This window comes from Netta rufina (genome assembly GCF_964035555.1).
Source record: "Netta rufina genome assembly, chromosome: 4".
NCBI classification, from domain to species: Eukaryota; Metazoa; Chordata; class Aves; order Anseriformes; family Anatidae; genus Netta; species Netta rufina.
This window is the reverse complement of record NC_140127.1, coordinates 33094769-33122465: the sequence shown is the minus strand read 5'-3', so window position 1 is coordinate 33122465 and position 27697 is coordinate 33094769. Positions and strand designations below refer to the sequence as shown.

General features: G+C 40.4%; 1 protein-coding gene across 3 annotated transcripts in view; it reads right to left on the bottom strand.

Moving 5' to 3' along the window:
- SH3D19 (SH3 domain containing 19) overlaps positions 1-27697 on the bottom strand; it is a 79119-nt gene that overhangs the window by 32494 nt on the left and 18928 nt on the right. For 2 of the 3 annotated variants that reach the window (XM_084285618.1, XM_084285617.1), the window contains exons 3-6: positions 9722-9762; positions 2506-2548; positions 1136-1283; positions 652-853 (exon numbers count right to left, since the gene is read on the bottom strand). In XM_084285618.1, the coding sequence (XP_084141744.1) occupies positions 652-853; positions 1136-1283; positions 2506-2548; positions 9722-9762 (434 nt within the window). Of the gene's footprint in view, positions 1-651; positions 854-1135; positions 1284-2505; positions 2549-3445; positions 3487-9721; positions 9763-27697 lie in introns of all 3 variants that reach the window. The other variant, XM_084285616.1, reaches the window with a different exon arrangement.

Here is a 27697-nt window from a genome sequence, read left to right as displayed (position 1 = left end):
TATTCTAGAACACTTGATTTATATTAGTTTTTATCATCATTAGGGTGTGAAACAATGATTTTTGTTCAGAACTTAGTGCTGTGTGTGAAACTGCAATTCTCTTTCTAAAAAAAAAAAAAAAAACAAATTAAAAAAATATATGAACTCCAGGAAGAAGCTGAAGATTGCTAAAACATACGGCATCTGCATGCTATGAGTTCAAAACCTCTTAGCTTGCAGCAGGAAGGGTATGCAAGCAACATTTTGACCAAGGAATAGCACAGTGATTTCCTCATCTGAGCATTGCACATTCAGCCAGTTACTTTTCAGCCTGAATGTGTAACTGCTGTTACTCCAATTGGACATCTGAGCTCTACTAGCCCCAAAGCAATTGCCCTTATGGCTGAATTGAGGAAAACATTAAAGGTTTTTATTGTAAAGTCATAAAGACATATGATACTACTCATCTTCCTTGCAGAAGAAGTTTTAATTGTAGTCTAAACGTGAATGCAATAGTACTTCAGAAGAGAGCAGCTTTGCAGGAATTTGCAGCATCAATCACTCCCAGAAAAGTAACTGTTATTCATGTTAACTGCTGCACAGATCAATAACGAAGAACATCTTCAAGAAACAGCCTAAGATTTTTATGAATGAGAAATCCAAAAATCTCACCTGGATAGCTTGCAGATTCCCAGTGTGCAGGCACACTGTTTTTTACATTACTTGCTGGCAAACGGCTGATTAGTTCCTCTGGAAAGTCAGTTTGCGTTGCAGAAGTAGTGGTATGTCTAGAAGCAGCAGCATTATTGTTATTTGTTGTATTGACTTGCACTTGATTAATTTCTTTTATCACCTGCTCATAAGACGGTGGAAGCTACAAGACAAAGAGAGAGAAATAGTAATGTATGTCCAGATGTGATCCTTAAAAAACAAAAAGCAAAAAAAAAAAAAATATATATATATATAAAAATATACATGTAATTTTAAAAATACTAAATTAATATATGCAGAAGAAAAGATCACTATCTTTTATTATTCACTGTCATGAAAGCCTAAGCAAGTAAAAACTCCTAGTGATAATACTGTTTCTCTCTTCTTACCTTTTTTTTCATTTACCTTTATAATTCAAACACACCTCATGTAAATCCATGCTCACCTCAGCTGGAATAAGCTCATTTGTCCTCCACTGAGCATGAGACGAAGAAGAAGGGAATCCTAATCCCTGAGGAGCAACAGGGCTTGCACCTGGAAACCAGGAGGACGGCCGGAGGGGTTCAGCAGCAACTATTGTAATTTCAGGACGCCTAGAGACGAAGGCAAATGAGAATAATTATCTAAAATGTTTTAGAATAGTTTCTTTAAATGTAAAAGACCAAGGTTTTCTCAGCATGGAAAATCAAAACAGTTCAAGTCTTTTTGATTTAACCAAAGATATCTTTCTGCGATTTCGAAGCAACTTACCTGACCTTTCTAACAAGCACTTAGGCTTCCATTCAAAGCACCTAATTAAATGACTAAGCCAAAAAGTAGGTTTATTGGCTTCAGTGAAATAATTTACATGCTTAAAGTACTTAAATACAAGTGTAACTCAATTAGATGGAAGTAGTCCTAGTCTTCACAGGATAATGAGAACTAGTCATGCATGTGCCTTTAGCCTGCTGCAATGCGAAAACAGTGGGATAGTCAAATCTGCTTCTGGCTGGCTACCTGAAAGATTGTCTGCCCCAAAGACTTCTGGAGAAGCCTCCCACTGTGCTACAGGAAAGCCAGAGCCCACTTCATAAGGCCTTTGGGACAGGGCCTATTTGCTTAGAGCATCTAGCATAACAGGGATTGCCATGGGTTTTAGGACCTCTAGGTACTGCCGCTGTTTTATTACTGTACCAACTGCTTTAGAGGATAAGCTGCAGCGAGAGCCTCTGTTTCCCAGCTACAGCCCCCAAGCCACTGCTGATTAATCTAGAATCCTGCATAAGATGCATTTTGAGAAGTGAGTTTTGTGAGTAGATGAAGCATCTGCTACAGAAGCCTCGGTCTGCTATCAGAAAAACTGCAGAAACATAACTTTTAAAATGATTGTAAAAAATTTAAACGGGGGGATGCAGTTCCTTCACACCTGAAGTAACAGCAGACTCGGTTCACCAGCTATTCAGGTTGGTGACCTCCTTTCTCAAATCTTTTGAGAAAATGGAATGAGACCTGAAAGTGTGCTTATTTTCATTGTGAAGTGATCCTGTAAATAGATGTCAGCAAAGTGAAACAGTTCTACACAGGTTTGTTGGCTGGTTGCATTCCTTTTCTGAGGACACAAACAGCACTCGACCAGAAATCGCAAACTCTTAGTCCACCCTGTGCTTAAGTATCACAGTATTTTTATTTTACTCCAAGTATAATTTATTTTTAAACACAAAAAGGATGAGGGGAAAAAAAAAAAGAAAAAAAAAAGAACGATGTAGAAAGTAATAAGACACAATCGAACAAGTTTTAGAGAAACATCTAAATGCAAAATAAATAACTGCATCTTACCTTCTATCCCTCTGCTGTTCACTATGGCTAGAAGTCCGAGAAGCTATTTAAACAAAAGAAACAGAAGTTTTGAAGAAGTTAAAATGTACCACCACAGCAGTAAGATGAGGGTAACAGCATAGCCCATACCAAGCCACCACAAATGAGACAGAGAGCACACAGCATCCGATCATATATTCCAGATTTTAAGACTGGCCAAGGTTTTGAAAAAGATTATTTGTATTAAATACGAGGGGAAGGTTTTAAAAAGGTTTAGGACACGGTTTCATCATCAGTTTAAGTCATTCTGTGTTCTAGCTACCATCAAGAGAGACCATCCTTCTTCCTTGCCTATGTTCCTGCCTCCTGCATTGCAACCCTAGAGCTGAAATTTGTTTTTCTTTAGCTTAAACAATCCATGAATAAAACAGAGAAGTGTTAAGCATATCTGGCTTTGTTTTTGATGGCTCATTTCTGAGATGTGTTCTTCTATCTCTTTTATTAAATTATTTTTTGTTAGTTTTAAAGAAGGAAGAATACTAAGGCACAAAATCTAAGAAAGTATTTCACCCTCCTTTATATAAAAGGAAAAAAAAAAAAGTTTCCTAAAGTTTAATCTCTTGTGCATTAAAGGTTAGCAACATTAAAAAAAAAAAAAAGTGCTTTAAGTTAGGCAAAATAAGTGAATCCTGACCCCTTAGTTTTTCTTTTTGCCATATTTATATTCAAATGATTTTTTCAATGGCCACATTATGTTTTCCTTTTGATCTCTTCTAAGGGCAAAGAAAATTATCTGAGGGACAGATTTTGGCATAGCAAGGACAATTTAGGAAACGGTAGAGACTTATTGTGCAGAAGCTGACGATTGTGCTGTTCCTGTGCCAAAGGCTCAGAGCTGGAATCTCTGAAATCAGCAAAGCGCACTTGATTTAAGAATTGCAGAGTTGTGTGTCAGACATACCTCTTCCACGGGGCATTTTTGATGTGCACTATTCATGAGTGCTAGAGGAAAAAAAGAAGGGGTTACAGAAGAGGAAGAGGGGGTGAAGGAGAAAAAAACAAGGCTCCAGAGTGCCAGAAACCACGATCAAATGGGTTAGTCACACAAGGACAGCGCACGTGCCAAAGATTTAAAAGGACAACTGTAACGTCTATTCACCATACAGTGTCTTAAAAAAACGAAATAAATCAGATTTTATTTCTAGTTCCACACTGATTTTAACAATGGGTGTTCAGATGTTTTCCCTGCCATAAATTAACCATGAAGAATATAACTGAGTATGGAAAATTCCACTGTATTGCTCAACAAAGTGCCACTGTAGGAACATGGGGAGGGGAAGTCCAATCTATTTTGAATGCTTTATTTGGCTTTAAATCAGGGTTTATTTGGGTCCGTGCTTTTTCCTCTCCAAAAATACTGGGTGACATTGAGGAGCTGATCCAGCCGGCAAGAAGCTGGGATCCCACAATACAAACTCCAACAAAGAGGTACAGTCAGGCATGCTGACCAAGGTAAGAGGCACACCTCAAAGTTTCAGCCATAACTGCACATCTCCTAACCCAGTTCTGTAAAAACCAGAAATCCCCGATATAACTGACACTTCACCTTCACTTTGCTGTTCACAGATCTTAACACAGCGTTCATCCTACCCACACATTAAAGGGAAGACTATTAAACAAGCAAAAACAACCCCAAACAACCAAACCAACCTATTCCAAGTTTAGATTTACAAAGAGGATGGAAGAAGCATTCATTTGGTAAATGTATTTAATAACTGTTCAGGGTACACCCAAATGGTAAAGGCTATTAAAAGAAATGGTAAAGAAATTAAAGCTAATTAATGAAGGATGTAAAACTAAACTGATAAACCTGTCAATTTCTTCGATCTTTCTCCTTTTCCTGATAAAGACTACATACTATTTTCTCCCATGAGACTCTAGACATAATTATATTTATTAAATTATTAGAACAAATAAAAATAAATATCTGTAAGACCTTTTTACTTTCTAAAGAAAAGCTAAAAAATCTACAGTGGGGCATACAAATCTACATAACCCATCAAATATTTTTGTACAAAAATTTCAACTAAACAAGTAAACTCACTTCAAAGCACCACGTTAACATTACTTATATAAAAATAACTTCACTAGTAGATACAAACACTTCCTTTCAAAAAGGAGTAACACCTACACCATTATTTATGTTTTCAAAATGTGTCCATTCTGCTGCTTGAAACAAAAAGTCCTGAACGCTCACGGAATCATCTGCACAAGCATTTAAGATAAGCATTTCTTAGGGACCTCAACAAAATTCATCCCTCCTTCCATCACTTGCTCCCCTTTTTTTGCTTCCCTATTTTTGTTAGAACCACACTCCTCCAGCATTTTACTTTGTGAGCTCTTAAATCCACAGGAGGAGCAGAGGTGAAACCTACTGCATCTTCTGCTCTCACGCATTCATTGGAGTTCCAAGGCAGGAGTGGTCTTTGGATGCTGTGAGTCTGTTCTTCGTTCCATTTGCGGACTGCCTTGAAAAAGTGTGCTATTAATTTTTCCTTCAGATTTCAAATTATGACAGCTTTAAGATTTAAAAAAAAACAAACACATTTCCTCCATTAGGGGAGTCAATACAAAATTATTTCAGTGTGGACTTGCATACTGACAAATAGAAACCTCCACTTCTACACTAAGAAAAGCTCTGGGTGAGAAGTGCTAATATTTTCAGGAGCCTATATTTAGTGGTTTTTAAGTAAAAAGTAAGCAAAGTGGTTAAAGAAGGGGTGGGACAGGAAAACCCAGCACATAAAATCCACACATTTTCTTCTTATAACTTTATTGGTCTCAAGGGAAAGAAAGAATGTCAAATCGCCCCATAATATTGTCACTAGAGATATTTATTTCCATGAGTGTCAATGAGGCATCCAAATGTTTTTCCACAGAAAAACAAACAAACAGTTTTTAACCTATTATAGCAGTTTTCAAGTGAGTAAAGGATTAATGGTAATACTGTAAGCAGGGAACAGATGAGTGACTTACAGATTCATTCTGTACACAAATCAGTGGGTAAAGCTGGTTAAATAGTTTTGGCTGCGCAGGGTAGTGCCTGTGCTGGATGCTTACGTTTGAGAATGTTTTTCCTCTACAGTTCCTTCTCTGGGCTGTATTTTTCAAGCGAACTTGTCAATTCATTTCTGTTTGAAACACACGCCGATTATGGGGCTGGAGGCACTTCAAGCTCTGAGATCAAGATGCCCGTATAAGCACACTTTCTAACAGCCATTACACCACAAACCCGTAAATTGCAATGATACAGATGAGCTGGTGGCAACTGAAGTCTGGCGTGCACTTTTGAGTCTTTTGAAAAGAGCTGGGCTAGAATTTACAGTCTTTCAGGCAACTTTTTTAGGCAATATAGAGGAAACTATGAAGTTCATTCAAGGATCTGCTCAGAGATAGCCTCCTGCTGTGCGCACTGAGTGCTTCCACAAAAGAAACACTGCATAATAATATCTGTATATTTCCATTAGCAAATCTGTATGAAATACTGAACAGCTTTGTCACTGCAGACTGCTTTAAAAAAGCAAGTTCCATTTTCCATTACAGATTGGAACCATAGCCTCAAATAGCCCAAACCTTGCGTGAAATGAAGCTTCAAATTTTTCTGATGATTTTTATTTATTATCCCTTCCCACAGCTGTCAGTAAACAGCTGGTGGGTAATAGTGGTGGCTGGGGGGCAGTGAGACCTGATACCTTTGAGGTCTTTTCCAACCTTAATGATTTTACGATCCTTCCGATTTTCCTTCATATTAACTGTTATCAATGGATTTTAAAGTAATAATGTTACTTTCTCCAACAAGCAAATGTGCTAATATTTAAAAATACAGCTTCCCTCAATGCTTTTCCAACACCAGGCTAGAAATTTCTACCACCAATACTACAAAGTAAGCAGACCATTAGACTGAGAAGTTATTCTTCTCCCTGAATAGCTGCCTGGGGATAAAAGTTATTCCTTACGGTCTCAGAGAGAGCCACAATTGCGAGCAAACACTCCTTCCCCTACCTGCTAAGTAATACACCAACAAAGCTGACAGCCTGCTTCTATGCAAGAGGCCACACTTAGGGCCTTTGCAATAGTGAGGGTGCTGCATGCATGCAGAGATGCACTCTTCAAGGGGTGCTAAAATGATGAGGTAATCCTCAAGCCTAAACCAGAAAAGCCTAATGTCATCCAAGATCTGATAACACTAGTTATGTAGAAGCAGAGTTTCAAACTACTGGGAAATTTTCACACATCCCTGAAATAACAGGCTTGAGGCTTTTCTCCTGAACATATTTCTTGGCACAAGGGGGAGGTCTTGCTCCTTTTCTTCTAGTTCTGTTTCCAGGCACCTCAGAGAAATGTCAGGCTGCCTGACCTTAGAGCTACGCTGATTTAATGCTTGAATGTAGCTAAAAGAGATGCTGCCCAATTCCTCTTCAAAAGAGAGACTTTTGTTCCCTCTCTTGAACCAACATTAGCACTTATATGACCCCGCAGTGAGTGAGTTCAGAATGGTAAATATATGTAAAACTAAGCACTTTCTCTACGGTTTTTGTCCATTTTATCTCCCTGCCCCTGCTCACCTTGGGCTCAGACCACTGGCAGCACAGGGGAAGGAGCGTGCCCCCCTAGCAGAGGTCTGTTCTCTGCCTCTCCTTCCTGGCTCCAGTTCTTCTTTGGACAACTTCAGTGAGGGAACTGGTCAAAAATTATCTGGGGCGGAGGTGGGGTGGGGGGCAACATGATGGGGATTCCTCTCCCCACCCACAGTGAGATCAAATACCTTCCCACAGCTGACCGAACTGCTGGGCACCAGAGAGGCTGGCATTGTTGCTGAATAAAATCTGTGTTAAGTACACCCTTTGGGAAAGCCTGCAGTTTCACTCAAATTTGACAGCAGCGATTTATGAAGACACTTCACTCCTTCCCTTCCCACACCTTTCCTCGGGCTGTATGTTCCTGCCTCTGCACCAGTCCCTGCATTATGCCAGCCCAAATGTTTGTGCAGATGGGGAGAGAATGAGGTCATGGAATTGATCTGGTTAGGAAAAAATGGGAGCCAAAAGAACCTAGGAAGCCCCCAAGCAAAACAAAACAAAAATGAAAACAAACAAAATGCACAGCCAAAAGCGGCTGCAAACCTGCCAAATGACAAGCCACAGCCTCGAAGTGCATACAAGCTGTTACACATCCTTCATTCAGCCACATATTTGCTTAGGACAGAATGAGGAACAAGTTTACAGGTTCTTCCAATATTTTATGGCAGCAGACTTGCCTCTGCAGCCCGTTCCTTAATGCCCCCCTGTTCTGGAAGAGCTGAGAAGCGAGCAAAAGCCCCATTCCCCTTTGTATCACTATTGCAGCACTTAGCTTGCTCCTTTTTGTTTTCTTTGGCATGTGGCTGTCTCGGGTGTCCGTGAAAATCATTCCCCTGATTTCATTGTGAGCTGGCTTTAGAGGTGTGTTCTCAGCTGAGATCATCATTAAAAACCCAGGGGTAACTCCTGAAGAGTTCAGATGAAAAATGACTGCTGAGAACATCTCGTTTTCACGTGCTTGCTTTCTTCAAGCATCTTGCGCTCACTTTTCTGGACTCTACTGAGCTATCAAACAACAGAAGAAAAACAACACCATCTTCTTATACAGAGTTGCAGTCAGGGTGGCCAAAAGGAAAATAAGCCCTCTTCCTCTTTGGCCACAAAACAGGAAGAGACCTAGCAGTATAAAGTAAGCTTAAGCATTGTCCATAGGTTGGAAAGTTGAAACCCTGCAGATACCTGTTGTGTTTCTCGAAAATTAGGTGTGAACAGCATACCAAAGCTCTGATTAAGAAAAAAAATTCTAGCACTGTTGGGAAAAATATTTTTCCAGAGAATACCATACTTTTTCCAGATTAATGGCAAGCAGAGTTAGGAATTATTCAGGGTCCATTTTTAAGTTAGATCCATCTTCAGGTGTGGCTACTGGCATATATATATGTGTATATATATATATATAAAACCATAGTTTCATGTACAATGCTATAATATGTGCATGGAGATTTTTTTCTAGCTTATCATCTGTAGAATTCACATACTATTCATATTTTATCATGGTTATTCACATATTAATATTATTAAGTATAATTATATATAGCATATGTGTCAGGGCTTCTTGACTAGAATTTTTGAACTTAGTTTTTTTTTTTTATCTAAGCCTCAAAAGAAGGTATCTCTTGCTACTGTATTTTCAGAACCATACATCTATCAACTGCTTAATGATCTTTTACACAGTTTATCAGTTAGACGAGGGTCTGGAGCTTAGGCAGTCTGAATCAATTCCTGACTCCATGACAAAGGCCCTCTGTGATCTGGTGCTCTCTGTTTTCCAGTATCCTATTTGTGGCAGCAATAGCACAGATGAAGTGCTGCATTTTAACTACAGCATCATGTAGACTTGCTCTGAATAAAGCTTTCATGATCCTCTTTGACTACCTCCAACCTAATCCATACTAATGAGTCCCTTACTAATAGATCGAGGGAAACAAATCAGTAGAAACAAATCATACACACTAATGTATTTCCTCCCTGTGGCAGAATCCTCAAGGTTGTTTTGAGAGTACCAAACTGAAATCATGGACAGAAATGAAATAAAAATGAAAAAGGGAGAAAAAGAAACAGTATAAAGTACTTCAGAGAATGCAGCTGAAGAAATTCTCTATCTGGAAACATCATGAGCAGGGAAAGAGAAAGAGGAGTTAAAAAAATCAGGGACAAAAAGACTGTATTTTCATACAAGATTACAAACTATTCATTTATTTTTGAAATGAGTCATGTGCATGCAACAAATCCCGTCCCAAATGGAAAGGTGCTACGGATTTCTCCTGAAATCATTCTCCTGAAATGAATTGAACTTCTGTTTTGTCAATGGAGAAAAACTGGGTATATATAAGCCATGTTCTTCAGAGATGGATCAATCATATCTGCACACGAATGCTCTAGTGTACAAGTAAGAAAATGTTAGTAACTGTCAAGAAAGAACAGACCACCAGCAAAGCAAAAAGATGGTCTAACACGAGGAGGAAAAAAAAAAAAAAAACACGACAGACATTGCTAGCAGCTTTCTTTTCACATAAAAAGTTAACCAGTTAATAAAAATCAAGATGTAGCAATCTTACAATATTATGACTCTCAAAAAGTAAGAAAAATAGACTTACATCTCTTGATTGCTGCTCTTATGGATGACAAGGGTCCTTGGCTTAGTGAAGAAAGAACAAATGATTACAAAGTGGTTAACATCTCAAAGAGGAAACAACTATGTAACGTCAATCTGAGGTTCCCTATACGTTGTACTGGGCTTGCCAAATTGGTTTATCCCCAAGGTTGCTATCTTAACAGAAACTTGTCCAAAACTCTCAGATTATACAACTACACCCAACCCCTTCTAATGAAAACCAGGTTGCAGCTTAGCTTAAAGACTCTGAAAAGACAGAAAGCCAATTTTGTAAAGCATTTGTTCTCTCGATTGTGTGTTCAAGTTCACATTCTGTCTCATTTGACTGGAAAACTTGGAGAAGAGCCCATGTGGGTGTGTATACTCTCAGATTATTAGCATTTAATGACAACATTCCTGTAAATAATGAAAATTTACACAGCCAAGAAAACACCTACAGCCCCTCTGTTAAATATTTTTAACAATTTCTTATCAGTTGATCTTCACTTTCATTTGGAGTTGCATTTTTTAGTAATAGCTCAGGGGTGGGGTTAGACAGGAAGACGTGACTACAAAATCGTTGGTACACAAGGACAGAAAAATGTTTCCTTTTGCCAACTCATCTGTTTTCTTGGTAAGATTAAGGTTTCTGTTGTCTCTCTCCCAAACATCTTATTTAACAGATATAGCAGCCTTTACTATTTCTGCAGGTACACATTAGAAGTAACCTGAGATTACCATTTTTATGCAGTGTTGCTAAATTGATGAACATATAAATAAACCTGCCATGTGTACAAAGTTAGAGAGGAGATTAAAAAACAAACAAACCACAAACGTAAACCTACTTCAGAAAAAGGTTTTTTCTTTCTTTCTTAGATACGATATGTAAAGAATACTTGGAGATGCCTTTAAAAGAATATTGAGCACTTCTAAGAGGCTGAAAATATGTGGTTCAAATTAACACGGTATCTTAATTACAGCAGAAAGACATGCTAATCAAGTGTTTTCCAGAAACCCTGCATCAGAGCCTTCAGCAGTAGCTGAAGTAGGAGCAGGAAGGTTGGTGCAGGGAGGGCACGAGCATCCTGCGACCGCAGGGCAGGCACGCAGCGCACAGCCACGGGCAGCGCTCAGCCTGGCGCCGCCTGCACTTCCCCTGCGATTGCTGCTGGCTGCAGCTCCGCCAGTGGGATGAAGAAAAGGAGGGGCTGGAGGAGAGAAGAAAGAGACACTTACAAAGAACTTGGATGAAAAATGTCCTCCCTCTACATTCGCTCAGAAAACTAATTAAGACTAGAAATGAATGTTGCCCTGACTGAACTGTCTTCTGAAATCCTTTGGCTAGTCTAGGATAAACAATGCCTATTTGTCTGGTTTCAGAAACAGTTCAACTGTGGCTTGGCCCCTCTCCACACAGCTAGCAAAGCCGCATTAGAAAACATTTCTATCAGTCATATTTTATTGCACATTCTCAGCAGAAGAGGATTCTTGCTTTCCTTCAAACTATTCCATCACAATACAGCCTTATCTTCAAGGAACACTTTCAGTTTTATGTCCCTCCCTGATGCACCCGATTTGTCTTTTTTTCTTCCTTCTAACTAAACTCTTCCTTTTGAATGTTCACATTTGAAACTATTCTTTTGCCTTCAGTGCTGTGAATAACTGCAATATTCAAGGTTTTAATTATATTTAGTACTGGTAGAAAGGAGACTAAAGTCTGGCAACATGAATCTGAAGTCTTCTGGAGGAACAAATACCTTCATACTCACAATTCAACATTTTCTTAAATTCTATTGCAGGAAATTAGGAAACCTACAAGTTATACATACTCAAGTATCAGTAAGACCCAAATGGAGCAGGTTAAGTTCTTTCTTCATCTGGCAAGAGCACTTGGAACCAGTTCAATTTGCCCCAGAATTTGATGAGCACTTTTAGATGTGAGCACATATTTTTGGCTAGAACTCATAGGAGTCATCATATATGCAAAAATTCATGTTTTCTGTGCATTAAACTGACCAAAAGAGTATAGAAAAGACCTTAAAATCAAAGTGCAAAGACCTTTCATGAAACTAACCTGGTGAAACAGAAGTATGAATGTATCATCAGCAAGGCAGTTCAAGCACGCAACAACCCGTATAATTCAGAACCCAAGATAACACGGTTCTGTTTGAAAATTTATGAACTCACCAGCAAAAGCAAACTGTTATCAGATAGTTTTTCTTTCCCCCTTTCCATTAACAGGTCACCATCAACACCCTTCCTCTCTTCTAGCAAAGCACTGTATTTGCTATCCCCAGGAGAGTTTGATTCACATTTAACTTACAATTATTTAAGCCCTTTAAAAGCCAAGAAATGGGAGTGGATTTAAAATTTCTTCTTCTTTTTATTTTCTTTCCCACAAAACCCTGTAAGGGGACTGCAAATTCCTTAACTTTGTTACATACAGAACCCCAGTAATTTAAGGAAGATGCTGTTCTTAGGGCAGCCTGTGATTTTTTGCCCACACCTCCTGCTGAGCTCACCCCACCCTGTTACGTAGGCAACAATTCCTGGTGTCCCATCCCAGCTTGCAAAATGAGGAGCGATGAGGTTGCTATTGTCCTCCTCTGCCCCCCAGTTAATGACCACATTTTCTCTCAAGGAATCCAAAAAAGTTAGCATAACCAAAGCAAATTTAGTTCTGCTATTTGATGTGGTAGGAGCTGCAGCAAGGACTCTGCTGAATGGAGTCCCTGCCTCTTCCCACCTCCTCCTCCTGTCTGTAAAGCAGAGCAGTGAACCAGAGCGCACACACAAACAAATAAACAAATCATCAATGCTCATGTCAAGGACAAGATCGCCCTAGAGATTTTTCCGGTGAGAAAAAAATGAAAAAGGACAATCACTTGTTCTAAAAAACAAATACGCTGAAGCATCTGCTCCAAACACTTATCCTTCACATCGTGTTACATAGGATTTTTCTTAAGATATCCATCCTCGGTTGACACACCTGCGTAAAAGGCATTTAACACATTTCAGTTGTGATAATTATTGACTCTTTACACAGGCACTTCAAAAAGTTAAAACATTGCTATTTTTAATATCTTGTGACTTATTGGAACATCAGCCAAGAGTTTTTCAATAGCTGATGTTTAAATCACTGTGAGGTAAAACACTAGGATAATGAAAGGCATGATGTGTTCCTCTCAGCTCTCCTAGAAATCACACTAACTTCCTAACAGCCAACGTACCACGAAGTAATCTTTTTAAAGCTTATTAGGAAGCTGTTAATATTATTTAGAAAACATTATTCCCATCAATATATTCAAAATACAATGATTTCACTGCAGACTGAGCTCCGGAAAGACGTTAGTATTTCTAAAGAAAAATTAAGGCTGGTGCAAAAGATTGAGTTTACCACCACGCAGATGGCAGGCCAAGGACAGAGCTGTTAGTTTACGTGACGCATGGACCTGAGGTTCAGATTCTCACTTGGTATAAGGCAAACAGAGAGTGCACAGCCAGCATAGGCTCTCCATTTTCACCAATCCTCCTGGGCTGGTGCTGACATGGCTGCATGTCTGCCAGATCCACCACGTGATTCTGCTAATAACAAACACCCCAATTAGTTCTCAGGCAGACAGGCTGACTGCTCCAGCTGGCTGCAGCGCCCCACAAGCACCAGGGTGATGCAAGAGGTGGTGGGAAGGGGCAGCCAGGGAGGCCAGCGGCTGTCCTTGTGGGAAGCAGCTCAGCCTCCATGCACAAAACCCGACCTTTAGCCCGTGACTCACTTCCAGCACGCAGCAAATCACCAAACGCTGGCTCTGCCTCGGGTCAGCTGTTCTTCTCGCCCTTCAGCATCAGCTGATTCACTGCTGTGGTTTGGCTTTCTGCTCGTGCTGGTTGCCCAGGCTGGCTCGCTGGGAGATCAGATGAGCACCAGCAGCAAGCAGCTGGCAGCAGCCTGGCACCACCCTGGCTGCTCTGGAACATGAAGACGCACCCTCACCTTCCCTGCTAGCTAATGGGGTATCACAGAATCACAGAATTTTCTAGGTTGGAAGAGACCTCAAGATCATCAAGTCCAACCTCTGACCTAACGCTAACAGTCCCCACTAAACCATTTCCCTAAGCTCTACATCTAAACGTCTTTTGAAGACTTCCAGGGACTAATAAAGATCCAGTCACCTAAGAAATCAAGTGCTCAATACTACAGATTTAGGAAATCAGACTCACCCTGGTACCACTTTACCTCTCTTGGGCCTGGCCCCACAAGCAAGCAACCCCAAAGCAGTAATAAAGCCCAGTTACAATTCAATCCTCATCACTATGCTGAAGATGTCTGCTTCTGCATCACTAAATGAACAGAGCAACTGCGACTTCCCACTGCCTGGATAAGCGAGGACGTAGTTAAGAAGCAGCTAAAACCCAGCTGCTCGGCTAATTAGAACAGCTCGCATTGATCAGCGTAGGGAGATGGTTTCAGAAATGGCTTTCTAGCTATTGCTTCAGCCACGTATTCCATATTCATGTGCTTGTCACTGTCATACTTGGGGATGGTATTTCAGCCACTGAACCTTCAATTTCATGGCAGGACACTGGAAGGAAGTCAAAGCAGATCAAGGCAGCAAATGATACCATTTCACCCACTGATCCTTGCAGCTAACTGCAGCCATCAGGCCGCAACAGCTTCCCCACTTAACGATGTCCAGCTTAGATCTTGAAGCTAAAACACCCCAAATTTTAGTGCGAATCCGAATCACTCAGTTCATGTGTATCCCAAATTAACACTTTCCTGATCCAGAGCTACAGACACTCTAGACAGAATTCCGCTTTTCACTTTGCATTTTCCTTCAGACAACCCGAGCTGCAAATTGTCAGGGCATTATTCAAGTTTTCTCAGTCTTCACTGTCTGTTCATGGATTTCGTCTCCCATCAAAATGTGTATGACAAGAATGGAGGGCCCTGCTTATTGAAGAGTTTGGCCCCTCTGTAACAGCTAAGAATCTACAGTCTAACCTATCTAGCAACAATTTGTACTCACTTTTGTGATACCTCTGCAAATACATCTTGATGGAAATTTAGAAATAATACTGCAAATGCTTTAATGACAATTTAATCTTGGTAGTAAATAGAATAAGGGTGAACAATGTATGAAGAAGCCTCTATCAGATAAAAAGACTTAACTGTAAGCTGCAACTTTTTCAGATATAAGTTCTTTACCATCGAAGTCCACAAAGTTTGTGCATTTACAAATGGTGTGAGATGACAGTGCCCTACTTCTGCAGGTAAGCAGAATGAAATGAAGCTTCCTTCTCAAGAATGGCTCTTTGATTCAACTATTTGCAGTGGCATTTCAGTCAGCAAACCAAAGCCCTCAGTGGCCACTGACAGGTCATCCTGCTTGCCTCACACATCTCTGTACATCACAACACAATCTGGTGGCTGAGTGAGCTCCAGAACCTTTGTAATTGACCTCACAGATGAGCAAAACCTGTTTTAATAATGAAGGATGAGCAGGACAAAGGCATAGGGAAAACCTGTTGATCCAGATCCACAGGATTCAAGGTATCTTTACAGGTCTTAAACTATTATAAAGTATGGATATTAGATTTTCCTCAATAGTCTGTGTACTTCATAGAGAATGTAATTATAGTGGCAAGGTTATCTTTAAGCTTAAAGGTTTGTAAAAGGGGAAAAGTGGTATGTGAATATCCTCATATTAGGATTAGAAGTATTAATAATGATATACTAACAAAACAGGGAACATTGTGCTTTACAACAAAGCAATATCTTCACTGTATGTAAAAGAAAGGGAGTATCTTCAGCCCCTACTAAAACCAACTGCCTCCAGATCAACAAAGAGAAAAAATGAGGCTGGGGGGTGAGGAATCACCCAAAGCAGTCACTTCTGCTGGCCTGCTGTAAACAAAGGCTGTGAAGCTTAGGAGCAGAAACACACCAGAGCATGTCTTCAGAGGAGAACGAGCAGGAACTAAGGGTGCTGCCTGCAGGAATGAGCTGTGAGTGAGGAATCCAGAGGAGAAAGCTCAGGTACTTGAAAGTCTTCAGACTTCAAAGACTCCAGAGCTGTAATCACACGGAGGGAGCAAGGCATAGGTGTTACTTATTTTGCCTCAATCTGTTTCCTGTGCAAACATAGTTGGGAAAACACAGGTCCGTTTGTTTCAGTTACTGTGCATCCTTCAAGGAAGATGCTGGCATATCTGTGAGGAAGGAGTTCCAGGGGAATCTCGAGGCATCTTAAGGCCTCCAGCAGGTTGATAATTGAGCGTCACTTCCAAGGGACACTACCAAATAGCTTTTACACTCAGCAGTTAAGATACTATCTGCATCCTGCCTAGTCAGAGATTAACAGCACACAATTCCAGTTCTGTAATATAAAAGCCAGCTGTTTGAGAAGCATCCAAAACGTAAAGTTCAACCGCAGCCACAGAAGTGGGCTCACGGAGAAGCGTTCAATGCCGGCATGACCTCGGTTCCAAAAAATCAGCTGAGCACCTCTGAGAATTTCTAAGTGTGTCGGCCAACGCTGAGCCCTCTGACATGTAGGACTGTCACGCTCCTTTTGCCTAATTCTACTTCTTTGTAATCCGTCTGAGCCAAATAAGCGGCATGAAATGTGCTGGAGTTTAAGCTTTAACTGAGTGAGGAAACAAAAGGAATTTTCTCATTATTTTCATTGCAGGCATATGTTGAGAGGAAAGACATTTGTTGCGGAGAGGTGGCCTATAAAACAGATTTATCAACACATATGCATAGAATAGACTGAAGTCTATTAACTCACAACCAAAAAGAAGCCCAACAAAGCATAAACCCTTCTACACTGTAAATGTGAAGCAGCAGCCAAAAATTTGTGTAAGAATTTTACAAGGTCATCCATATACAGATGTACTGGCTTCAAACTGATCATTTATTAAATACATAAAATAAATAAATGATTATTTAAATATTCATTTATGAGCAGCAGAAACTCATTTTGAGCCCTCCCATGTTAAAGCATCACAAAAGTTAAAACTATGCTCATGTGCGATCACATCTTGTTCCAGGGGACTGTTGACTCACCCAGTTACACCCTACAAGACATTAGGTCCATGAACTCGCAACAGTGGCCCTTACAGAAAGCACAGAGCACAGAAATTGTAAATTAAAATCTCATAACCACACCCTTCACTCAACCTGTCTTTCCAGAAAGTGCCCTGCATGCAGCTCAGAGAAACAGCATGTTTGCCTATACGCTCTTCCCCTGCCCTGCCTCCAAAAACACCGAAACGCTTCCTTTTCTTCAAAACCACAAATATTGGCAGAGATTTTGGTTACAAATACAGACAATGACTCCTTAGAAATCTGCACTGTTTAACAACAAACCATACACTCATACATCTGCAGGTCTACAATGCCTATCTCTTAAGTTTAAATATTATCTTAAACTGCAGTGGCTTTTTATTCATTTGCAAAGATTCAGCAACTCTGAGATTATGGTCAACCATTCTCAAAAGACACACTTCACAGATTATTTTTCAGGTAATAGCAGCCTTGTTATTCTGAGTGTGCAAGTATGTAGACAAGGTATAGCGTACTGGTAAAGCTGGTATCTTTCTTAGCCCAAGGTGGGGGAAAAGATTCAAGATTTTAGATACCCAAATTCTTTTCTAAGTGAAACAGAGGCATCAGCCATCAAAGCTTAAAATCACACCTACACCTACAAAACCTGCATCTATGCCAAACACACTACAAAACCCCCAAAGGCAGGCAATGATGTTGCTTTAAGAGCACACAAAATACCTACCTCACCAATCGGGAGAAGGTCTTTACCCACTGGGGACGCTTCCCCTGTAAAGCAGATCCCATCTTCGAGCAGGTCACCGTGAAAATGCCCTGCACGACAAAATGAACTTCCTCCACCCTCAGTCATATACCCTGGCTGCCTTAAACATCTGGGACCTCAAATTACATTGCAAAATAATAAATACTGCAGCCTCTAATGGATGGTTACAGCTCGGAAGACATAATCACTATCATCACCTTTCGCCACTCAACCAAATTTAGCCTCACGAGCAAACACCTTGTAAAACAGACTGCACCGGACCTTCCTGGAGCAGCAGCTGTAAGGAACACCTTGCCAGGACATTTCAGAGCCACAAACATCAGTGCTCCTCCCTACCCTGTCAAAATCCCCAAAACACATCGCCTTCCCCATGCTTATCCCTGCACTTGGATCAATGCACCACTTGCCTGCCATCAGCCAGGTAGGCAGAGGAAATTCAGGAAGTACTAAGTAGCAGATTCAGCTTCTTTGGGCAACAAAAAGGACAGAACAACCACCTACCAGTGGGGTTACCCTTGTAACCAGTCTCTGATCTCTGATCCTTGAGCTCAAATCAAATCATTAAGATTTTTTTTTTTATTGTTTTTATTTTTTTTAAATCTCCAGTGCAATTTAAGGGCTCTGGATCCAGACAACGAAGCAGGTAATTTCACTGACCTCGACTCTCAGCAATACCTGTAACTCCAAAGACAGGAAATTGTCCCTAATCTTTTTCATGTCAGCCAACAACTTTACCTCCCTCTCCCCTTTTAACACTCCTCTGGGCCTCCAGGAGTAATGGTGATTTTTTCCTTCCAACCGCCTAACTGATGAACACAACCTAGGCAAACCCAGAAGAACTGCATGATAATTTCCTCAAGTAGCAAAGCCACAGGAGCTGCACTCCGTGGACCTTGTGGGTCCCTTCCAAGGGCAGATATCCTACGGTTCTGCAGGGAATGGCAGCTCAGCCTCTTACACTACACGACGTGGAAAGCTTTATACAAAAGTAGCTGGCACCAAATTCAAAAGAGCCAAAAAGACTTCTCTGCATACAACACAAGGTTAAGCTATGGCACTTCTCGCTGCACAACACTGTGAATGCTAAAAGCCTCTATGCATTCAAAAAAATAATAATTAAAGAAAACCCATTGAGGGATATTAAACACAAAGCAACATCTCTCTCAGGAGACCCCTGAGTCACGTAAATCTGGATGCTGAAAGAATACATGGATGCCTTCCAATACATGCTTGGTTTTTTCCTCATCTTCTTCCCTACGCCTCTGCTTTGGACATAAGCAAGACAGAGTAAGAACATTAGAACAGACGGACCTTTTGTCTGCTCCAGAAAGGCCACTTTTACAGATCCTTAGATGTCTTTCAGGATGGAAGGAGGTTGCCTGTCTAAAACCTTGGGCATTTCTTCCAGTTACTTCAGCTGCTCTAATTAAAAGGTAAATAATGTGGTGTTGTTTACCTTTTGATGACATTTCAAAATCTTATTTTTTATTTTTTCCTGTGAAAACATTCTTGGCAATTTATAATTAAGCTCCAAGAACATTAATGATTTTGGTTTTTATTGTAGTTCAACTACATCTGTATTATGCAAAGCAAAATACCTGCTTAGCACCTGCAGCAAGGCAGTTACTGCACTAAGGAGCATTTTTGTCAATCCAAATACTAACAGACGTCATTTTTAAAAAAAAAAAAAAAAACAAACACAGAAGATAGTATGGGAACAGTAATTACATGAATTACTAAGTCATCATTTCAGATGTGTTCTATACTGAAAAAAAAAAATTAACTGCTGTTATTAACAGAGAGCATTAGAAGTCTGTTCACAGAGTACAACGTTCATTTAACAGAACACGTTTCCCTGTTATGCCTCAGAAGAAAAAAGACAGATGGGGCAGCAATGAAAATGATCTTCTGTCCCATACAGCAGTAGTGTGGCCGGAAAGCCTCTCCTATCCCTGTCACTGCTGTCCTTGTCTCAGGACACTGCTCTTCCTTCCAAGATGTCAAACCTACACCTTTTAGGAGCAGCAGTAGCTTTTAGCTAATCATGGGCAGAGTGTTTTAGAAGAGGCAGTGGAAAGAAGCTAATAAAAAAAAACAGTGGTCTTCAAAGCGGGTGCCCATAAGAAGCTGTGTTCCCAGGAGAGGAGGGAAACCTCCTGAAGTGGTCCAATCCCAAAATGCTATCAGAATTGTCTGAGCCAGTACTGTACTGATACTAAACATCAGTGTGTGAGGAGCCGGGGAAGCAGAAGTCCATGTTAAATGGAATAGGACTGTAATAAAGAAAACAAAGTTATTTCTTCCCACCAAGCATTTATTCCAGGCAAGAACATTGCTTAGTGTGATGTGAGATCACTCATGTACTTCTTTTGCTGGAACTACTAAGTATTATATTGTGGATCAACAGAGAGATTCAACTAAGTAACCATTATTTGTGGTTTGAATGATGTAATTAGATTTGGATCCTCTCTTTAACTAAAAATCAGCCTTTGCCTCATGCTTTAGGAGACTGGGAATGTTCACTGTATAGAGAAGAGAAGACAAACCTCTTGTAACAACTGCCAAAATTAAGATGTGACTATACGTACTTATAAGGCCCTTACCTTCAAAAATACTTTCCACAGTTAGAGCTGTGTGATCTAACTTCAGTCCTCTGTAGCAAGGGACCTACCTGTGACCACACTGGTTGTGGCCTGCAAGGGAAGAGGTGATGTCTCTTTGCACTGCTGAATCTTAACTCACTTCCTGCAGCCGAGGCCGTTGGGAACAGACACAAAAGCAGCTCATCCCTGGTGCCCTCGCAGCCCTACTAAGGGTTAGTACTTGGTCAGGCGAGCCTGTGGTTTGTTGCAGCTGGCCAAAACTAGGACAAACAGGGACTACGTTCAGAACAGGGATTACATTCAAATTGCGATACCTGCACTGAGCAAAATGCCTTTGAAAGGAGAAATCTTGTAGCAAAATCAGAAATGCAACCTGTCTCACAAATGACAGAACCAGAGACTAATACACAGCTGTGCAAAACGCACATCAAGTACCAGATACATACAGTAAGATGGAAGAAGCTCTCCATATGACAGACCTCACTAGGAATAGCTCTCTACCACGAGACAGTCAGGATGCAACTGTATCATGCTTTTCAGGAGTATGTAATCAATTGCTTCTATGTTCAACCTGCCAAAATCAGATGCTACTTAAAGTAACCAATTATCTGTACTGAAATGATCTGCAGACATCAAAGAATAAGTTAAAATAAAATGACAAAGTAGGTAAGCACTACATAAAAAAGAGAAAAAAGGGAAAAAGCAATGATCTCCTGCCTCTTGTGCACATCAGAGAAAGAGGCCATGGAAACCAACAACGCAAACTGAACTCTCCCACTCAAATTCCAGAGGTGAAGGAAAATGTAGATACTGACCTGAGTCCAACAAGAAACCTACACAGATCCTCGGGGAAATGAACCAAAGCCCATGTATCAGCTCCAGCACTCTTAAAATACCAATACGCGATTTTTTTCGGGGAGAACCTGAGCCACTGCTTCTTCTGAGCTGGATGTTTACAACCAGGCAAGTCTGCCTCCTCGGCCCGGACACATATCCCATGGGCTTCCCCTAGCAGCTCCTCCTCCTTCTAGAAAAATTACTGTGTTTTTTCTTTGAGACGATTACAAATACCTTTGGAAAGAATTCTCTTCCAGCCCTCTCTCCCATCCACCGGCTGAATTTCATGTGCTATTTGTCATTTAAACGTCTTTGGAACGAACGAATAATCATACAGGAGAATTAAAACCATGCCTGATTAATTTGGCTCCTCACATGTTACTTATAAACAGAGAATTCCAGTTCTCCCCATAGCTTCCATCCACCCTAGAGCTTGTGTATTTTCTGCGGGGTTTAAAGAGAAAACCATCTGGTTGTTTTAAAGAGAATTATTGCTGTCTTATAGGGAAAAAGTGAAATTGCCCAAAACTTCTTTTAAAAGGAAAGCACGATAATTAGAATAGGTAATTGTGTGCTTCCTGAAACTACCCTTGTAGAACTAAGGTGTGCCACGGTGGCTTACACTCCAGGTAATTATCCCAATCCACACAGAGAGCAGCCTGGTGCCCGGGTGGTTCTCAGTACCTTCCACTGGAACCTGCTCAGAAAGGTGATGAACAGCAAAACTGGCTCGTGTTCACAGGGCTCCCAAAGGAGCACTGAAACTCTCTGAATGAAGGAGGAGGGTGAACCCTTCTCTCTTTATTTCTTCAACAACCATCTCATTCTCAGCATTATTTTCCATTATGAATTAGCATTAGCACTGGAGAGCAGCCCACACAACGGAAGGGGTTGTTCAGGGCACCAAAGCAGCCAGTCCTTCAAATTCCCTTTGCAGAAACCAGGAACAGAGTGCTCTTTTATTAAAACAAATCCCTCTTCTCTGCTTAGAGTTAAGGAATCTGGAACTTTGGCTAGGATGCTCCCTCCACAACAACTCTTCACTGCTATCTGGGAGAGGAATAGCCAAAAATCCCCAGCACAACAGTGAAGAATTGGTGGCATTAAAACAAACATCTGTAGCAATAGACTCTAGACATCCACAAGATCCCTAATTGCCAACAACTAAGCCTAACCCATCTGCTATTAATTCCTCTGCTTTACCTGTGATATTTTATTTCTCATTTAGAGACGTGTATAAACTGAGCAGGGAAAATTAACATTGCAAAGAAGAAATCAAACATAATGATTTACTGGGGCAAGGCAGCTATCAAAGAAATCTGCTGCACAAAATTGCTCCAGCTTATGCTTCTCCAGGGAGGCACATCCCTGACGTGCACAGCATGTGCTGCTTCCCAGAAAAACACGATAAACAGAAGAAAGACACATAAGCAGATTCCAGGCTGAAGTTACACCAGTTTGAACCCACATTTAACCAATGGGATTACACCATGCTCCAAGTGACCGAATGTAAAACGCAGGTCTCAGAAGGAGAAAAAAAAAGAAAAAAAAAAAAAGAAGAGCCACATGATCCTACTTTTTAGATGTCAACAACAAGAGTCATGTTATCAGGACCCTGTCTTCCAGCTCTACCTTTGATTTATTGTCTGGCTCTGCTTCCCTCTGCTGAACCCACTTCATCTGTAAAATGGAGACGCAGCTCTTTTTCTCCTTGGAGATGAGCCTTCTGATCCAACTAACCACATGAGCACTGATAACAGCCCAAAGGAGGGAACGGTCGCTCCTTCTGGAGCAGCACAGGCTTAGCTCAGCTCGTGGCAATTGTGAAACTGTATCCTCAGGGCCCGGGAAGGAAACGAGCTTTCTGGACAAACACTTCTTCATACATCAATCTCTGACCTACTGGGAACACACAAACATAAGATCTTCATTTTTTCCACACCCTAGAAGTATGCTTAGAGTAAGAGTAACTTGCTACACTTCAGCCTTAAAAATTCGGAAGGCTTATTATGAAGAATAAGAATGCAGCAGTAAAACAAGCATCATCCCCAACATTTGTTCATTCTTCTAAGCACAACCCAGAGGTGTCCTGAAGGCTTTTACCCTCGCTTTGTCACGCATCCACACCTTTCCCCTCCCTTTCACATCAAGTGTCAGCAAGGTTCCAAGTCTCAAACTTCGGATTTGCATTACAGCCTGAAACACTGGCTAGAAAGGGTGAAAGACTGAAATGTTCCTCTGGGTAAACAGCTGCATTGACAACGTATTGCAAACTTCTCCAGGGGATAATGCACAGCTTTTGAATTACAACAGTGAAAAACAAGGTATCAGGATGCTTGTAGGAATGAATGTGGTCCCCCTGGATAAAGCAACCCAACGTTTGAACTAAAGAATTAGATTTTGACTGGTTCTTTTAACACTGACTCCCACGGCATTATCATTTGGAAGTCGAGTTAGTATGAGACAGGCAAGCAGGCTATCAGTGTGCTGAAAATTAGCTGGATCACCAGGCTCAATCTCTCTCTCTCCTGGGGAGGATTTCAAGACTCGACTAGAAAAAGACATTACCTGATCTAGCAGTAGCATCAGAAGTCTGTCCACATTGCACTGTTAACTAAAATACAACAAAGAACCTAGAGGCCAACAAAGGGTTACAGGAGTACCTCTCACTCTTTACAATGCCCATTTCCAGTACACTAACCTTGAACTGAAATTTACCTAAGATGTGCAAAATCTGTTAAATGGCCTACAAAATTAATAGGCCATTAATAAAAATGGCCTACAAAATTACTCCTGATGACAAAACACCTCTCCTTGTTAAACACACAGCTGTTAGCAGCAATTTGTGAAAGGCTTCAATCTAGAAACACAAACTTCCGTATCTGGGAGCTAGCAACATTTGTAGGGTGAAAGAAAGGTCACTCATATTCTCCTTCAGATATACAAAGCTGGAATTATTAAACGACTTACTGCAGACTGACTGTAATGGTTGCAACACAGAAAATCCTTCTATTGTCTGTTTTCTCAAGATGTCAAAAGCGTATTGATTTATACCCATCGTACAAATTGTACAAGTGTATCAATTTAACTGGAAAGTGAGTAGAGCTCCACTATATTGTCTGAACTGTGCCTTAAGACTCGCTACCTGCCCTGCTAAAGGCATGAGATCCTAATTAAAAGGTGTTTTCAGGTGATGCTTCAACAAATGGCCTGACAAAACACATTTTTAAGCTACAGTTAAAACATCACTGAAATATTTATTAAACACAATTTCATAAAATCAACATTAAATAGCAGAGGAAAGAGAAATGCAGAGAATCATTCGCTAATGGAATTTTGCTACACAAAAACCTAAAACCAAAGTCATATACAAAATACCATTCATAGAAATGACAGCTTGGTTTACCAGAAGCTCACCAAAAGAATCTGCAGCCCCTTTGATCAGCTACTTAGAGTGCTTCTTTATAAAGGAACAAAAGAAATGCTGTGTCTGTTTGTATTGTTGACTTGACATATTTTAAATGAAAACAGACCAATTTTGTTCAATCAAATGAAGATGACAAGCTGGAAAAGAGCTTTAGTACATTACAAATAGACAGGATATACACTATACAACAATGTAGACAGAATGTATACTACACAGCAGTAAAACCTAGAATCTGCTGTAGGAATGAGCTAGTTCCCCCCCACACTCTCCATTTTGAGGACAAACTTTCACAGTAGTCTCCCAGATTTAAAAATCAAGATCCCTTATTTGACTTCAAGCGATTGATACGCTACTAAACCCGTCAATAAATTGTTGCAGTCTTCAGTTACCTTCACCCTCTCATCTCCAAGGTCGAGGCAACTACAATGAATTAGATCACATTACACAGCTGTGTTTCTGGATTTCGTGATCTGTAATCCTTATCCCACATGGAAAAAAAAAAGCACAGTCTAGTTAATCCAGTTCCTTCTATGAGATTTACTCATGTTCAGGATTAGCTGTGAACATGTGGATGCCTGAAGTCTTCTATTAACTTACTGTCATGTAATTTGCAGTGTGAAAACATTTAGAGGCGTAAGGCTAAAGTGTCTACTTCTTTTGACCTAATTGACCCATGTTACAGCAGTGCATGACATGAAGCTATCAGAGCCAACAGTGCATGACCTCACAGTAAAATCAAGAAATAATGATAATTACAGATCATTGTTGCCAGCATCGACACATTTTTAATACTGTCAGGAATTTAATAATTGGAGGATGGGTAATATCAGGTCTTGAAATTAAATGTCTCCAGATAACAACCTAACATAGCAATAGGTGTTATTTAGATTAATGGGACATCTGTTTCAATCTTACTTATGTGCTAATATTTAACGCAAAAAATCCATGCAGAGTGGTACACGAAGATATCCACAGGCTCTTTTCTGCTACTCCTCACTTGATCCAATCTCTCCTGCAAGGTGGACAGTTGCTAATTGTCAAGAGAGGTAAGTGTATCAAAAGCACTTTTTGTAAGCAATATCAAGGGTATGTTTCCCTCCTTTAAAACCATTTCCTATCATCTTCGGTTCATCCAACCCCCAGACTTACCAGCCTTACTCTAGGTCCCACTCCAGGCCTCCACAATCACAAGAAATATTGTCATATGATCTTTTTACTAAGCTGATCATGCTCTGGACTAAAACTTAGCCTTTCAGAGCCTCAGGAGAATTTGGGGTGTGGTGATGTTTGGGCTTTTTTTTTTTCCTCCTTTTTTTTTGGTCTCTATTTCATACAAAGCCCTGGTGTGATCTTGTATCATGAGCGTGGAACACTGGGATAAAGGACTACCTCTCCAACCATCTCTTGGCCACATTTATACCCACTGTTTCATCTTCAGATATCTGCTTTTCTTAAGACTCATTGCATCTCTCTTCATGTGGTCAACTAGCATCCCCATGCCCACCTCAATTTTTTCGTACTAATTCTAGTGCAGAAATTCTCGTTAATAGGCCTTGCATTCAAGTACAATGATGTGCACGGTCATTTTGTTCAACTTTAGATCATGAGAAGGAGGTTATGCTGCACTTTTGAGATCCATCCCACATCATGCAGCTTAAGGAAAAAAATAGAAAAGATGCCTTTAGGTCATTTTGTTTTGTCTTCCTTTGTCATGAGCTGCCTCCAGAGAGGAGGTCATGGATGCAGTAGCCCATCAAAAATTGGCATAAGCCATGAAATGGTCCTTGATGTAACTCACACAGCTCTGAAATGTTGCCCATGTTCTAAGAGCAGTGTTGCACTGCACTTCAAGTCTTGGATGCTTCACTATTTAGTTTTCCCTCAGTTTTTACTGCAAGGAATGCTGGTCTTCCTGTGGCTGCAGCTCTCTTCCCAAAGATGGTATGAACAGACTAGGGATAAGAAGAACGTCACCCAGCAATTTGTTACCATAGGATTAGGCTTCCACGATAACACAAGATAAACCATGGAGTGCAGCAGTATCAATTAGCAGAGTACGTCACGTAATTAAGGTTGGCTCTGGTCACCTCTGGCCTAGAAAGAGCAGCGGGACATGCACAAAACCATGCTATCCTTTTCACAGCCATTTTTCTTCCACACAGCTCATCCTATAAAGCAGAACTAACATGACACCAATGGCCAGTGAAACTGAGAAGGTGATAGAAGATACCTAGATGTTTAACAGGTTAGAAACTAAGTGCACTACTGACAAGAATGAAATACTGGGAAGCTGCATTTTCTTCAACACGATGAGCAACTTGCATGAGCCTGTTAATTTCTCTGTGCTTTCCATGGGAGAATTTGCAATCTGTAACCCAGACAATTTAGGGCAGTATTTTATTGTCAGGGTTGGTCCATGTTTGTAATTGCAATTCTTTGCAATTGTTAAGGGGGGGGGGGTGTTGATACTAAAAACCTTTTCTTTTGGTTACAAATTAGAACTTCTAAAATACACTGCAGAGCGAAACGGTACTGGTGGGAAGGACCAGCCACATGAAGTGGGAACAGACTGAACCTGTTTCAACCTTGTATTAAACATTTTGATAAAATTAGATTTCCTTTTGATAATTATTTGAATACATTTGAATTTATTGTACTATAATCTAATAAAAGTTTAAGCATGTAGACAACAACTGCATCTTTTAAAGAAAAAATAATGAGCATTTTTAATTATAAAATACCAGTCTCTATTTCCTTTCAAGCAGATACAAGTAATCAAAGACAATATTCCACTGCAATTGCAGAAGCACACAGCTGGAAACAGCTACAGTGCTGTTGGGGATTTGGGAGGGACAGGATAGGCACCCTCTCTTCCATTGCAATGCGTAGTAGATACAGCATATCAACTGTGCTAAAAGTTCCTTCTTACAGCTCCCTCTGTTCTTCTAACTATGAAAACTACCCCAGTGTACTGTAAAAACATAGTAACAACAACAACAAAAAAATAGCCTAAAATAAAATGAAAAGGTCATGCCATATTATGTCAGAAGGCTGGGCACCAGCAGTGTCCTTTGGAAAGGCATTTCACAAGGGTGAACCACTGCTAGCTAGCCTGCTCAATCACCGAACTTCATTAAAATCCCATTATCCACCAAGGGATATGGAGGAGATCTTATTCTGTGGAGAAGAACTGATTGAAGAGTTTGGAAATAAGACAAAAGGGAAAGAGATGGTTTGTTGTTGTTGTTTGTTTTGTTTTCCTCAAATGAGAGGATATAAGG